Genomic DNA, 14,430 nt, shown 5'->3' with positions numbered 1-14,430 from the left:
TGCAGACATTTAGCTGACAATGTATATTGTTTTCACAGCAAAGTGGATTTCTACTACATTTCACTGAAATACTGGAAATGTTAAAATACAATCTAATCTGTTTTTGAGTTTATGAGGTTTAGGCATTCTGCTTAAGCCACATGTGGACATTCAGAGGTGATAAATGGCCTGATATGGTAAAGGGGGACGAGGGAGCTAATAACACGTTTGGCTCGTGGACATTCATCAGGATACATGTGATAAATAAATCAGCGCACTGAAGCCTGGTCTATAAATAGAGATTCTGGAGCGTGATGTACCCAGGACTCACACACCTCGCATGCAGCATGTTTCGCTGCCAAGTTTCACAGATATGACAGACTCAGGTCGGGCAAAATCACAGCAAAATAAGATTTAGATTTCAACAAACTGCATTTTCTCATTGACCTTTAGCCACAGAGATTGACAGATTGCAAAATCCCATATCAGCGCAGCAGGAGTCCGTTAACTCAATCTCTACTGGTATGCTGTAACAGTGGAAGATAAGCAGCAGAAGGCTTAGGTGTTGTTTAGATGGATCTCACAGACTTTAAGTTGCTCTTATTGAAGAGCTACAAAGAATCGGGAAGGATTTTCAGTAAAGGAAATGAAAATATCTGAGCTTTTGCTGGCTTGAGCAGCAAACAACAGCTGGACCGGGTCACCTTACTGTAAATACATATTTTACACACCCAAACAAACACAAGGACCAAATGCATTTAGAAACACAGCAACACATTCCATAGATGGATTTTTTTTTCATTGCTACACTAATTTTAGAGTCAGTAATTGTGTAATCTCAAAAATATCCATTCCAAAGGTAAAAGACTGGAAGCAGGAAACATTCAAATCCACTCACAAAATGCATGAAAACAAAATAAGCAGATATAAAAATGCAAGCTGACTGGGATTTGAAAGTATAAATGAAGCCAACGAGCTGATTTTGTGTGATTCACAAAGTACTGAGCAAAATTAGGAGGAAATTGTGTTATAATTATGGCAATAAGATGATATTATCTCATGAAGGATTAGAGATCAGGACTTTGCCTGTAGCATCAGTGCATAATGGTTCTTGCGTATTAAAAGTAATCTGTGCTTGAACAAAGTTGATAAGAGTTTACAAACTAATTAATCTGTTTCAAAAATGTTAACAAAACTTTATGACATGGTATTTTTGCCATATTGTAAATCATTTATGATGCTTTACAACTGATTAGTTCATCTGGTTCCTTTTTCATTTTCCACCTGTCTCAGAGTTTAAGGTCCTGATAATTAATTATGTGCAAAAGTCTGTGAAGGTTTTCAGAACTTCCCCACTTAAAATTATAGCAATTAAAGAAAAGAAATCATAGAGCACCACCAGGTATACATCTCACATGTCTACTATTAAATTAAATCAGTCAGGAATAAACTACAGCCTGCAGCCTGAACACATTATGCACCCAGTCAACAATCAACAAACTCAGATTTTTTTTTAATACACGGTCTGTCATGAATTGAGGTGAAGGTGGTGAGGAAGACGCTGTGGACCCAGGTTGAAATGAAGGATGAATGATGAATTGAATTAAATTGTCAGAAATACAAAGTTCAAAATCCAGGAAGCACAGAATGAGCAGAAGGCTAAAGCTCAAAACTAATAGCAACTGGTCAACAAGTGACATCTGACAAAAGACTAGATGCAAATAGACATTTAGACAAGAAAAGGACACAAGAGCCAACAAGGAACACAGGTGGGTTTAGATAGGCAGGAAGTCAATCAGGGGAAATAAGGAACAGGTGTAACTAATCAAGGGGTCGCCGGGACAACACAGAGACTCCACAGAAACCGAAATAAACACAAAGAAAAACTCAAATCCTCACATATTCACTAAAGAGATATAAAGGTTTTAATTGTCATTCTATTTTCAACTATGCCAATGCTAATTGGCTAAAATGGTAATAGTTAAATCCAGTAACCATTACATCCTAGAGTCATATGACTTAAGTTGAAAAAAAAAACCCCAAAGAAACAAACAAAAAATATCCATCTGAATAAGTGAATACAACTGCAATGCTTACAATTTTGATTAAAGACTGTCTCACAATCTGCTTTGGTAGCTCATCAACATTTCTCAATCTTTCACCATTGAAGATCATCATATTGCCCATCCTGTTGGCCCCTGACTAGTTACTGGCTTCAATCTCTTGGATCAAGCAATCTGGATTTATAGTAAATGAAGACGTCAAATGCAGGGACAATCATTTGTTGTTTTTAATCCTATAACTCAATCTCTCTGAATTATTCCTTTAATATTGCCTTAATACTGTGGAAAATGCAATGATAATTTAGGACATGCAGCAAATGTATAAGTCATAGCACATTTTATTTGCTTACATCATGATCCAACACCCAGACTTGTTTTTCAGTTTCAGTGTTAACACAGAAACTAAGAAACAAAACAAACAAACTGATTATTATATAATTTAAAGCTTGTCTAAGGTAGTTTTAAAAAGCAGTGGTAGATAAACATAAGTAATGGATTCTACTCCTTTAGTTTTCATTTCTTTACAGTTCACATTTTCCAAATTAACACCAAACAGCTAAATTTGAAATTTAGTTTATATCCGAGAAGTTTAAGAGCTTTCATTCAACCAGCTGACTGCAGGTGTTCAGCAACAAGTGGAGGAGGGGCAGCACTGTGTTATTCCACACTTCCTACGATCCAAGAAAACTCAGGTGGATACCAACCTTGACATTTTTACACTGTAACAACCCCAGGTCCAAGTACATTGAAGTACTATGAGAAGTGAAGTGCAGTTTGACACACTGACAAATCCTTCTGTGTACCGCCAACGAAAAGCAAAACTGGTAAAACTACAATAAATATATTAAGGAAATGTGTGTGAGAATTTACTGCTTGAAAGTAAGTTAGTAAGTAGTTCAGAGAAATTAGCCCCATCTAAGCTGCATTTGAATAACTGGTCAATCCTGGTAATTACAGTGCTCAGAAAACTGAAACAGGAACTTATTTTAACAGACGTATCTAACAAATATTAGTTTTCCACAGAGCAGCTTCGAGTCTGATCAACAAACACAACGTCGTTCACCACACCTAAGCACATCAGTGTCACAGCTGTACAAACAGACAGAGGCAATAAATCAACATCTGAGCAGAATCACTAACTATGATTAAGGTACAACTGCTTGATGATAAATTCCTCCTTAAAGCAAAAAAAAACAAAAAAACATTATATTTGCTCACGCCTTGGCAGCAGCTGTCCTACTCACCGTACGGTAGACATCCTCACTGCTCTCCTCGTACTTCTGCTGAATCCTCTCCTCCAGGAAGTAGATGCGGAGCTTGAGGCTGAAGTTCTCCTTCTTCAGGTCATTCAGGTGCTGCGATAAAGTACGGTAACCGTTAGACATGACCGTCAAAGCGCACCGACACTGTTCAACATGTCCGTTATAGATCAGAAACAAATGGACGTCTCTGCATCACGGCAGAACGACGAGTCCATGTTAAAGGACAGCAACGGTCCCGGCCTGTCCTTTTGTTAGAGTCCTGCCACAGACAGACATGCTACCTCCGTCTCCATGAGGACATGCTGTCAAAAAGAGAAGCACTAACAAAGTGACGTCCTGGCTTCTGACAGACCGTAAGGCCTGGCTGCTGTCTCCAAATCAGACACTCACTAAAACTAAAACACAAGCACACAAACACTCAAACTCTTGAAACTTGGCGGATGTTTTCAGGGCAGAGAGCTACTCTGCAGCACAGCCGTCAGAGATGCAGCTGCAGCAGCTCCATGGTGGGCTGTGGACTGCCTGGGGATGGGACAGGAGCTTATTTTACAGGAGGAGACATCCCAGGAATCCCAGACCGCAAGGGGAGACGAGTGGAAGAGAAGGAGAGGGAAGAAGAGAGGAGGAAGGGGAGAGCAGAGGGAGTTGTGACACAGTGAGAAATCTCATCCCTCTGCTAAAAAGGCGAGGTGAAAAATACAAACAGGGGCTGAATGAGGAAGAGATTCATACCAGAGTCACTGTTAAGCTTACAGTCATGTTTATCACAGCTAAATGAGTCAGAAGAAGTTCTCATTGAAGTTATCAGTTTAGTGATACTTTAACAGGTGTATCTATTGTATCAGAACCAATGTAATCATATCGACCTGGGTGATTGGTTTTAGGTTTCAGTTCCGCTTTGCAGACAGAACATCTCACTTTTAGCTGAGGGTCATCACTAATTCTTATATCGCTAAATATAATACTCAATGCCCTTCATGTCACATGATAGATTTAGGGCCAAATGGTATAACCTATCTGGCTGCAATAAAAAAGACCTTAAAAGAGAGGATCTCATCAGCAGCTCTATTTTTTAAATCCTCCATTCATAAACACACGTGAACACAGCTAGAAAACGTTGATATTCTTCTCCTCACCTCAATCTGGAGGACTATGGCCTGTTTCAAGACCAGCAGGACAATAAAATCCTTCCAGTAGGTTTTGGGTCTGTCCCAGAATCCCCTCCCAGTGGGAGATGCTCCAAAAGCAGCTGATTTCAGTCTGACTGTATGTAGTTGGTATCACTCAACCTCACACAGTAACTTCGGTTTCTTTCCCGGCCAGCAAGGCGACATTAAATATTTCCAAATTCCAGATGATCTTACTGAAAGTTAGCATGCTAGCATGCTAGCAGCTTGACTAACATCTCACCCACCCCAGATGTTCTTGCCTCTCAGGTGGTGAGCCCTCGTAATGGTAAGAATAAAAAAGGGAAACAACATAGAAAGGTGCCATCCTAGTGAGGAATCGAGGATGTTCTTGCAGGGAGGAACTACCATTAAATCGTTTCCCATAATTTCATCTCCAGCTGATCTAAAACAAAAAAATGGCTCTGACAAAGACGGATCAGCTAAGAGTTAAAGTTGGAGAAGCTGCTGGGACAGGGATAAACAGGTGAGTATAGAGAAGCTGGAGAAGAAACAGGAGAAGTGGGACCTCTGAGCCAGGAGGCTATAAATAGGGAGGTGTCCTGAATCTCACAGAGCAGTGAATCCCGAACTGTCCCGCAGAGATATCAGTAACCCGAAGAGAGTAAAGAGCAAAAACAGAACATGGATCTTCAAGAAATGTGTCCTTTTTTATCTTTTAACAAGCGGCAGATCTCCAGAACCAAATAAAAGGGTCTGATAAGGTTGTGATGAAAACAGATTAATTACCTCATTTCTAGTTCTGGCCGTTAAAGCTTCACATTTCGTCCTTTTGCTAAATAATTCAGAACAGGTACAGGCAAGACGCCAAGATACGTCCCCACATGACATTAGGGATGACATCATGTGTGTGGGTTTAACTATTCACACATGACAACATCATCTTTTCTTCAACAACACACACACATATGCTTCAGCTCTGGATCAGTAGTGGACAGCCCGAGTTTGAGTGTGTGTGCTCAGAAACATTAAAGTGTGTGTGTCAGGAGGAAGAGCGACAGAGACTCTCCTTTTCCAACACGGCTCAGCAGCTCCGCCTGCAGTAGTTTTGTTTTCATGTTCAATGTGTCTGGATTAAAAACCCTTTTTGAAATTAACACTAAAGCGCATATTTTAAGGAAAGGTGTGAGAAAGATAACAACACATCAATAATCACACATGCCTGTGGTAGTGCGACGGTCTTGATGGAAAGCTAACATTAAGCACCTCTGAACAGCTCCAAACAGAAGAGCATAAGATAAACTTTTGAGAGTGGCCTAATCAAAGTTTGGACCTAAATCTGATTGAAATTCTTTAAACATACCATAAATGCTTGGAACCTCTCCAGCAAAGAAGAGTGAGTCAAAAATACCTTAACAACACTCACTGGCAGTCATTGCAAATGCTTGTTGACAGTTGTGGCTCTCCAGGGTAGAACAAGCAGATGTTAGCTTCAAGAGGCAATTGCTTTTCACACAGAGCAGGGGTAGTTCGGAAAGACTTTACTTTCATCAAATAAAATAGTCATTTAGAAACCTCCTTTATCTGATATGACATTTGTGTTAGCAAAAATGAATGTATGTTGTAAAACTGTATCCTTTCAGCAATCAACTGTTTAAAGAAGGGCCTTTCTGACAAACATTTAGCAAACTTTTTAAGAGCCACATATTTTCTAGTCTTTAAAATGTAATATGCTAGCCACGCTAGTATGCTAACCGAGGCCTCTTTTATTTGTATGTTTTTATTCACTTCTGGGCACATGGAAGACTGAAAAACGTCTTTAATATGTTCAGCTTATGGAAAAACTTTGTCATTGTAATGAAGAAATAGTATGAATGCAGAGCAACAATTAGCCTCCATCAGTAAAATTGGAGAAGCAAATAAAAAAAATTACATTTCTATTTTTACAATTTCAGTTAAATTGTTGACTGAGTAAAATCTATTATTCCATGTATTCACTATTACACTATTTTATCTGCAAATTCCCAAAATGTTATTATCTTCAAAAACAATTGAACAATTTAATTTGTATTTTATTTATTTATTTGTAATTTCTGGCTAGATTAGGTCTAACTATACATTGCCTCCTTTTAGTACACTGAAAAAAATAACTCTTTGGATGAACATAAAAAAATCATGGAAAGGATTTCCACCTGATTACTTTGCTTTATTTCAGCACCATGTAATCCTGTTACTCTTATTTAAAGCAAATCTGTTAGGTCAACTTAATTTATTAAGGTTATTCCAATGTAAAGCAATTGTGTTGGCTCAGCTTAATATACTATGGTTATTTCTAATTTAAATAAAATGAGTTTCCTCAACTTATTTTATTATGGTTATTCTATTAAGTTTTGGCCCAACTTAATATATTATGGTTATTCTAATTTAAATAAAATGAGTTGGCTCAATTTAATTTATTAAGGTTGATTGGATCCAATGTAATTTAAAAGAGTCAGCCCAACTAATTTGCAATGCTTTGGACCAAATAATTTACTTGACCAAGATTAATGGCAATTTAGTTGAAACCAACTTTGTTTTTTTCTCCAAAGAGTTTTTGCTGCGCCAGTGGCTCATATTTTTTTGAGACAGTAGGCAGACAGGGTGAGAACATGCAGCAAAGGTTGCCAGGACCAGGAGTCGAACCAGCAACATCTGCATTGAGGACTAAGGCCTCCAAACGTGCAGTGTGCTAAACCCCTGCGCCACCACAGCATGCTGGAGATACCATCTTATGTTACAGTGATACCTTCACACTACTTATTAAGTTGATCCAACTCATGAAAATTAAGTTAGCTCAACAAACATGCGTCATGCTGAAAGAAAGCTAGTTAATCGTGTGGAAATCCTTTCCATGACTTAATTACATTAATTCAAAGACTTTTCTGAAAAAAAGTCTTTTTTTAAAAAAAGACTTTTTTTTACAGTTCTTAAATGCTGAAAGAAAAAACTGCACTGTTTCAGTGCAGTTCTTAAATGCCAATAGTGCCCTGCAGAGAAAAACAAATGTCTATAGTTTAATGTGTAACTAAAACCACTCTGAAGTCTTCCCAGGCGCAAAACAGTGATGTCGTATAATCTCTTGTGATCCCCTGATCTCGCTAGACCCTCTTCAGAGGGAAATGAATCTGACTAAATTGAATCACATTATCTCAACTTGAATACGTTATTCAAGTTGAGATAAAAACGATTGTCTCGCGTGAAGTCCTGTGATCTCACTCGGCTTCAGCACTGTATCAGTCTGACTATAATGAATCATGTCATCTCAACATGATTAAATTTCATAAACGTGAAGTTGTTGAATTTTTTGTTTAACATGATTGTATCACGTTTTTGTTTGAAACATGAAATTATTTTGTTAAAAGTACATGATATTCTTTTGTTAATCTGATAACCCCCTAAGTTCATCTTTTACAGTGTAGCAAAGATGCCATTCATCACATGCTGGTACAGAAAAGCACACTTACGTTTTGCAGAGCATTTAAACACAGTAAATGTGTTTAAATGAAAGCAAAGAGTCTCACCTGCTCAAACTGCTTGAGTGTGTGAGGCTGAAGAGGAGGAGAGTTGTCTGCTTCATCACTACACAAATCTAAAGAGAAAGCAGTCAAATTAGAACAATCACCAAAAAAACAACAAAGAATAAAGTTACATTTAGAAAAGCTTATCTTTTTTACATACGGCTGATTAAATCAAAGCTTACCTGTCATGTGACCTGTGGTCTTAGATAATGAATTCCCCTCCACAGTACTGTTAGAGGAAGAATACATACATAAGTAGGGAACGCACTGAAAAGTCACTCAAGCACCTAAAAAGTATCTATTAATCCATACTATTTTCTAAATTAAGCAAATTATACAGGATAATAAACAGCGGACCATTCTGTATCTGGGAAGAATGAATTCTGAATTAAAATGCAACAATGACTTTTCACTGAAACAGCAGGATGTCATTTATAAACCTAGGGTTGTAAAGCCTCATTGTGGAGTCTCAGCAGGGGAGATATGTGGTGTTTGGGGAGGTTGCTCTTGGGGTCAGAGGTCAAATCATCCTAAATACCAACTGCTAAGAAACCAGAACAGGAAATTTCACGTCAAGGCTACGTTCTGATCATTACCACAGTTATGAATGATAGACACACAGAGAAAACAGTGCCTTGCAAAAGTCTTTTAAATGTATTATATGATATGACATAATATTATAAATTGTATCATTTTATTTCTATAATAATACTGGAAAGCAGAGAAAGTCGATGCATGATGTTTAAAATACCTTAAAGCAAAAAAATCTGAGAAGTGTGGTAACCCTAGTTAATACTTTTAAAAACATATTTTGGTGCAGTTACCCACGACAGTCTTTTGATGTAGGTTTTTCTAGAAATCTTTACATGTCTAGAGAATTTTTTGCCAGATTAGATGGAGGATGCCTGTAAATATTGATTTTCAAGTCTTAGCATCCCAACAGCATGCTGCTGTCACCACCGTGTGCAGATTCATGTGCAGTGTTAGTTTTTTTCCACCCAACTTGTGTGTGTCTAAAAAAGATTTTTTTAAAAACGAACCAAAAAAAACAAGTTTTTGCTTAGTTTTTCCTTCTGTTACAAGAATCTACATCCTTTGTGTTGGTCTATTTAAAATCCCGATAAAATGCGTTTGTGTTTTTCACTATGATGTGGTAAATGTTCCATGGCTATTAAAACTTTTGCAAGGCAGTTGATGTACAGTCAATTAAACAGAACTACTAACCAGACACACCCCAACATGCAGCAGCAGAGGCACTTGTGCACACTAATTTCCAAAGACTTTGCTAAGGTCAGTGCTCCACACTGAGTCAATGCATGGTAAATTCTCCTGACAGCTGCTGGGCCATAAAACGTAAAGGCAGCTGCTGCGTGCCAAAGATTTAAAACTTCACCAAGAAGGAATAGAAGGGGTCTAAATGTAGCATAAGTGTTGTGGGCTGGCCACTGCACAACTGTTTTCTAAATGACAATATCTAAGGGAAAGCCCAGTAGTTAGCACAGTGTTTCATGTGGGAGGACTCTATATTGCAACGCAAAAATATCATAATATGAGCCAGCTCCTTATTGCAGCATGCTTATACTGTCTCATTTGATCCCTATAATTTGTTCTGCTTTATAATTACCTGAATGTACAGCATGAAGAAATGTGATCCAATCAGCTGTGTTAAGTGCAGACCAAAAGGAGAATTGGCCTACTTTCCCTTTACATCCTAATTTATGTCCAGTATTGCAAACTAGGTCAAATTCTGCTACATGACATTCAAATGTAGTCCCTGTTAACGTATTGGTTTTATTACATCGACTAATTGAGAAACACTAGAGACAATACCGCCGTGAATGTAAAAAGCGGCATCATCAACTGCATCTGATTTATAGAGCATGCAGTGATAGAGACAGCCTCACATTGTCAGCAGAAAATGGCCTGCTTTGTGATGAGCTAAACATGGCTGGTAAGGAATAAAATCAGCTCAATTCTGCTACAAAGAGGCGCTCATATTAGCCAAATCCGCAGCTTGTCAGTTGTGTTTTGTAGAAAAGGTGAAATAAAATAAATAGCCCAATGAGAACGCCTCCAATGTGCCTCCAATGTGCCTCCCCCTCTGTCCTCACACGTTCCGCCTCACCTCTCTGAATTTCTCCAGATTTGCTCCGGCGACGTTGAGCTCCAATCCATAAAGGCTGCTCTTTCAGTCAGCGGACATCCACGCCGCAGAGCCGCTACCTTCAAACCGAGTCGTTCATTGCTGCCGGTGGTCACAGAGGGACATGTTATCTGCAGCGGCGCCGCACAGCACAGCGCTCAGGATGGGAGGGGGCGGGTGTGTGTGTGTAGGTGTGTGTGCGTGTGTGTGTGTGTGTGTGTGTGTGTGTGTGCGTGTGTGTGTGTGTGTGTGTGTGTGTGTGTGTGTGTGTGTGTGTGAGGATGCGCGTCTCCGTATATGTGTGAAAAAGGAGGTTAGAGAAACCCCCCAAAGAAACACAGCACACAGACCCCCTGCTGTTCATCCAGCCAGGAAAATATGCTTCCACAAGAAGATCCTCCACCAAAGAAACAATGTGTTCAAGAGCATCAGCTATTTTATTTGATATAACAAGAAATAGTGGATCGTTTCCCAAATAAAGGCTTTTAATTTGGTTGATTGTAAAATGTTCTTTAAATGCTCGCAGTCATATTGCAGTGTGTTGTTCACATTGCATGTTCTAATATGCCTGAATAGAGAAAAATGTTTCTAGAGTTTTGTTAAGATGGCATCATGAGTTTTCAAACATTTTCTAGATTAAAGTCTTTGTAGCAACAAAGAGGGGATTACGTAGTTAGAGTTAATCAGGTTAAGTCAATATCTCCATACTTTAAACCAATTGTTTTTTTTATTTTTCTAAACAATATGACATCAATTGAGCTGGTTTTTCACTGAGCTGAAACTACAAACAATCAGCTTTACGTTTTTTTTATTTAAAAAAAGCCAAAACAAAACAAGAAAAAACTAATCTTTGAGAGCTCGTTTTCTTTTTGTTAAATCCTCTGTACCACATCGCCCTCTCTTGGACAGTTTCTGTCCAAGAGACAGAAACTGTCCAGATTTTAGTCTAATGCAGTACTTAGACTAAAATCATTAACACAAGAGCATGAGACATTACATTTCTCAAAGGTTTACAATTTTATTTTGAGGTCAAATAATAGGTTGCTTTCTTCAACCTTACAAAAAAAATACAGGCTTTATCGCTTTTAAAATTCAGCTAATACATATTTTCTGCAGCGGCATTCATTGCTGCTGAAATACTTTCAATAACAATATTGTACCATTTCATGAAATACGTCAGTTAAATGAAAACCGTGACGCATGATATCCACCCGAATTGATCATTTCAGTTTTCTTCCAGCATAAAACAGTAACATTAAACATCGAACAGTTATTGTAATTATTGGTTGTTAACTGATATTATCAAAGTTTACAGGCTTTTTTCCTTGTGAGAGTCTGATAGGACTAATGAGATATTTCCAGTTTTCTAGATTTTTTTGCACTTATACTAATCAACCAGTAGATAGCAGTGCTGCACTGACGTACAAACTTACCAACACCCACGTTGAGGGTTTGATCAATATTATTATCATTAAAATAACAAGACATTTTACAATACTCCTCTTTCAGGAATCATTAAGAGCATAATAACACTTAAGATGAAAAAGAATCACATAGGCTACATATGTTAAAACAAGCAAGATTCTGCATTTTTCTAATCTTGAACCTCAGGAGAAAATTAGACCTTATTACCGAACATGCGTGCTTATTCAAATAAATTATGAATATTACCATAATGCTACTATTGCTTATTTTCTTCTGAGAATAGCTAAACATTTCACATTCATAGCTGATATTTTTAATTGTCATAAAATTATTTACGTCCTTATTTTTTTTATTTACATCAACTATTAATTATTTACATAAACTATTATGTGATTTATAGCGGGTATGTTTTGTTTTGGTTAGTTGCATAATACCTGTACTTTAAAATCAGATGTAATGACTATGAGTAGCCACAAGATGTCCCCAAATGACCAATTAATTGTTCCACCTCTTAAACTACAGCAAACCTGAATGTTTACGGCATGAAGATATATAGTTTTAGATTTACGCATAAATAATTCATGTCTCATAAATAATTAATGTCCTTATCCACTCACATTTGTCATCATATCATCAACATGACTATTATCTCTTCCCAAAAACAACACGAGGTCCTTTCTTGGTGCTCCGAGGTTCTGTGGAGATGATCCAAATTGCAGGTGCTTTCATGAAGTCCCTGTCCACCATCTTGTTCTCCTCTGCCCGAGCCATTGCCTCCAGTTCAGGTGAGGTTTCTGGGGACCAGTCTACCATAAACTTATCTTTGGCCTCACAATAGTTCACCACCACTTCTTCAGGCTGCTTCCCAAACAGGCAGTCTGGAAACACAGAGTGAAAATAAGGGGAGATGCATTTAAAAAAATCTATTGCTATCAATAAACTAATAACAGAAAATTCAGTAACACACCTGCAAAGTCATGGATGAGGTCTTTGATGAGGTGGCCAATAATGGCGTAAAGAACGGACACCACAATGAAGACGGCTATGAGAAGATAGATGACATAGGTGGGGAGATGGACTGAATCCCGAGAAGGAGGTACATAGGACTCATAAAGCACTGTGCCATCTTCATCCTTGTAACGAATGTTTAGCCTCTGCAATGGTACATCCATTGTTGTGTCAGTGAGTTCACTCAGTATCTCAAACCCATTGACGCTCGAAGCCTCCAGCAAGAGGATTCAACCTGACAGTGTTTTCCATTAAAAAAAGATCAGGAAGAGTGAAAAAGAAATCGTCACCATTAAGCTGGTAAAAGTTTAGCAGATATTGTTAAAAACTCTTAAAACACAAATCCTTCTGTGCAGCAGGCCTGCATTTTGAAGAAAGCTGGTAAAAAAGCAAACAGCATAACGATTCTTACCTTAACATGTTCTTTATTTCTGACGTTGCTACTACGGACAAACCATATTGCTGTCCATGTAAGTAGCACTCATAACAAGATAAGCTGCAGAGGCTTGAGGCGCTTTGCTCCACGTCAGCAGAACGTCTAAGATCTATCTATCTATCTATCTATCTATCTATCTATCTATCTATCTATCTATCTATCTATCTATCTATCTATCTATCTATCTATCTATCTATCTATCTATCTATCTATCTATCTATCTATCTATCTATCTATCTATCTATCTATCTATCTATCTATCTATCTATCTATCTATCTATCTATCTATCTATCTATCTATCTATCTATCTATCTATCTATCTATCTATCTATCTATCTATCTATCTATCTATCTATCTATCTATCTATCTATCTATCTATCTATCTATCTATTGTTAAAGAAAGAAATATTATTGATGACGTCACAGAGTTACAGCGTTTAATCTCACAACAAATCACAATGAAGTAACAACACAAACTGCAAAGCAGCCAAGATACAGACTAATTACCTGAGACAGACAAAGAATTAAAACAAAGACAGAGACAGAGAAAGAAAAAGCAAAGACATGTCTTTGGAGAAGGCCGAATACCAAAACGGCAGGAAATAACAGCGATCTAAATTATTATTATCGTGTTCAATCTCTTTATAGTGGAGGCGTTTCTCTCCTTGTTAATGTATTCATTAAGGCGTACCCCTGGTTCGACCAACCAGGAGCTCCCCTGGACACTCAGAGGAACTTAGACCTTCCCTTAATTTCACGCCAGAGATCAAAGGCCATTTGGTCTCTAGAAGAACAATGGAGCAAGCAGCTGCATCCTAGTCTTCTGGCTCTAACAGATACCTGTGAAATTCGGAGTGCCTCCCGGCCAAATCAAGTAATTTAGTTTAAGGAAAGATTATCTTCACAAACCTAATTCTGGTCTACTGCATTCAGCATTTTCCAAAGATTTAAGTCCTTGCTTTATCACATAAAATCCTGAACAGTTTTCTAATACTAAACAACACATTTTCATTGAAACAATTTCCATTTGGTTCAGATATTATCATAGACAGTACAATTTTCAAATACATTCAGCATTCACCCTTCTAAACTTAGATAATGCACTTTGGTTAAAAACTTGCTATTAATACTTAGAAAACTGTTAGTGATCTCAACATTCTATGTTGCATTTTAGTTTAAACCCTGCCAGATGTGGTTCTAAAAAACCTTTGATGTTCTGTGAACCATACAGGCTGCTGCCCTGCAATAGATGCTAATTTCGTGGCTTCCTGAGCCCTGATAACAATACTAAAAGATCTCCTTTGATCTGCATCTAGTTCCTGACCTTTGACATTTACCCTGCTGGGTAATTTAACTGTAAATTCTTCACACAATATCTGTTTAAAACAAATAAATTCATACAACATAGAATGTTCAAGATACCTTTTA

General features: G+C 37.7%; 2 protein-coding genes across 2 annotated transcripts in view; both read right to left on the bottom strand.

The window, feature by feature from the left end:
- The window catches only part of LOC122841002 (myomegalin-like), a 44,666-nt gene extending 34,280 nt beyond the window's left edge, over nucleotides 1–10,386 (bottom strand). Inside the window, exons 1-4 of the mRNA XM_044133878.1 lie at nucleotides 10,114–10,386; nucleotides 8,171–8,217; nucleotides 7,992–8,059; nucleotides 3,287–3,397 (exon numbers count right to left, since the gene is read on the bottom strand). Coding sequence (XP_043989813.1) covers nucleotides 3,287–3,397; nucleotides 7,992–8,059; nucleotides 8,171–8,217; nucleotides 10,114–10,163 — 276 coding nt within the window. The 5' untranslated portion in view covers nucleotides 10,164–10,386. The remainder of the gene's footprint in view (nucleotides 1–3,286; nucleotides 3,398–7,991; nucleotides 8,060–8,170; nucleotides 8,218–10,113) is intronic.
- A 1,559-nt stretch (nucleotides 10,387–11,945) lies between these two features.
- LOC122841001 lies at nucleotides 11,946–13,039 on the bottom strand. Its single transcript, XM_044133865.1, has 3 exons — nucleotides 12,977–13,039; nucleotides 12,524–12,799; nucleotides 11,946–12,434 (listed from the first exon to the last, which is right to left on the bottom strand). The coding sequence occupies exons 2-3, from the start codon at nucleotides 12,726–12,728 to the stop codon at nucleotides 12,202–12,204; spliced, it is 438 nt and encodes a 145-aa protein (XP_043989800.1). The 5' UTR covers nucleotides 12,729–12,799; nucleotides 12,977–13,039; the 3' UTR covers nucleotides 11,946–12,201.
- Between the last annotated feature and the right edge of the window lie 1,391 nt (nucleotides 13,040–14,430).

Source organism: Gambusia affinis, linkage group LG12, assembly GCF_019740435.1.
Source record: "Gambusia affinis linkage group LG12, SWU_Gaff_1.0, whole genome shotgun sequence".
NCBI classification, from domain to species: Eukaryota; Metazoa; Chordata; class Actinopteri; order Cyprinodontiformes; family Poeciliidae; genus Gambusia; species Gambusia affinis.
This window is presented reverse-complemented; position numbering and strand designations above follow the sequence as displayed.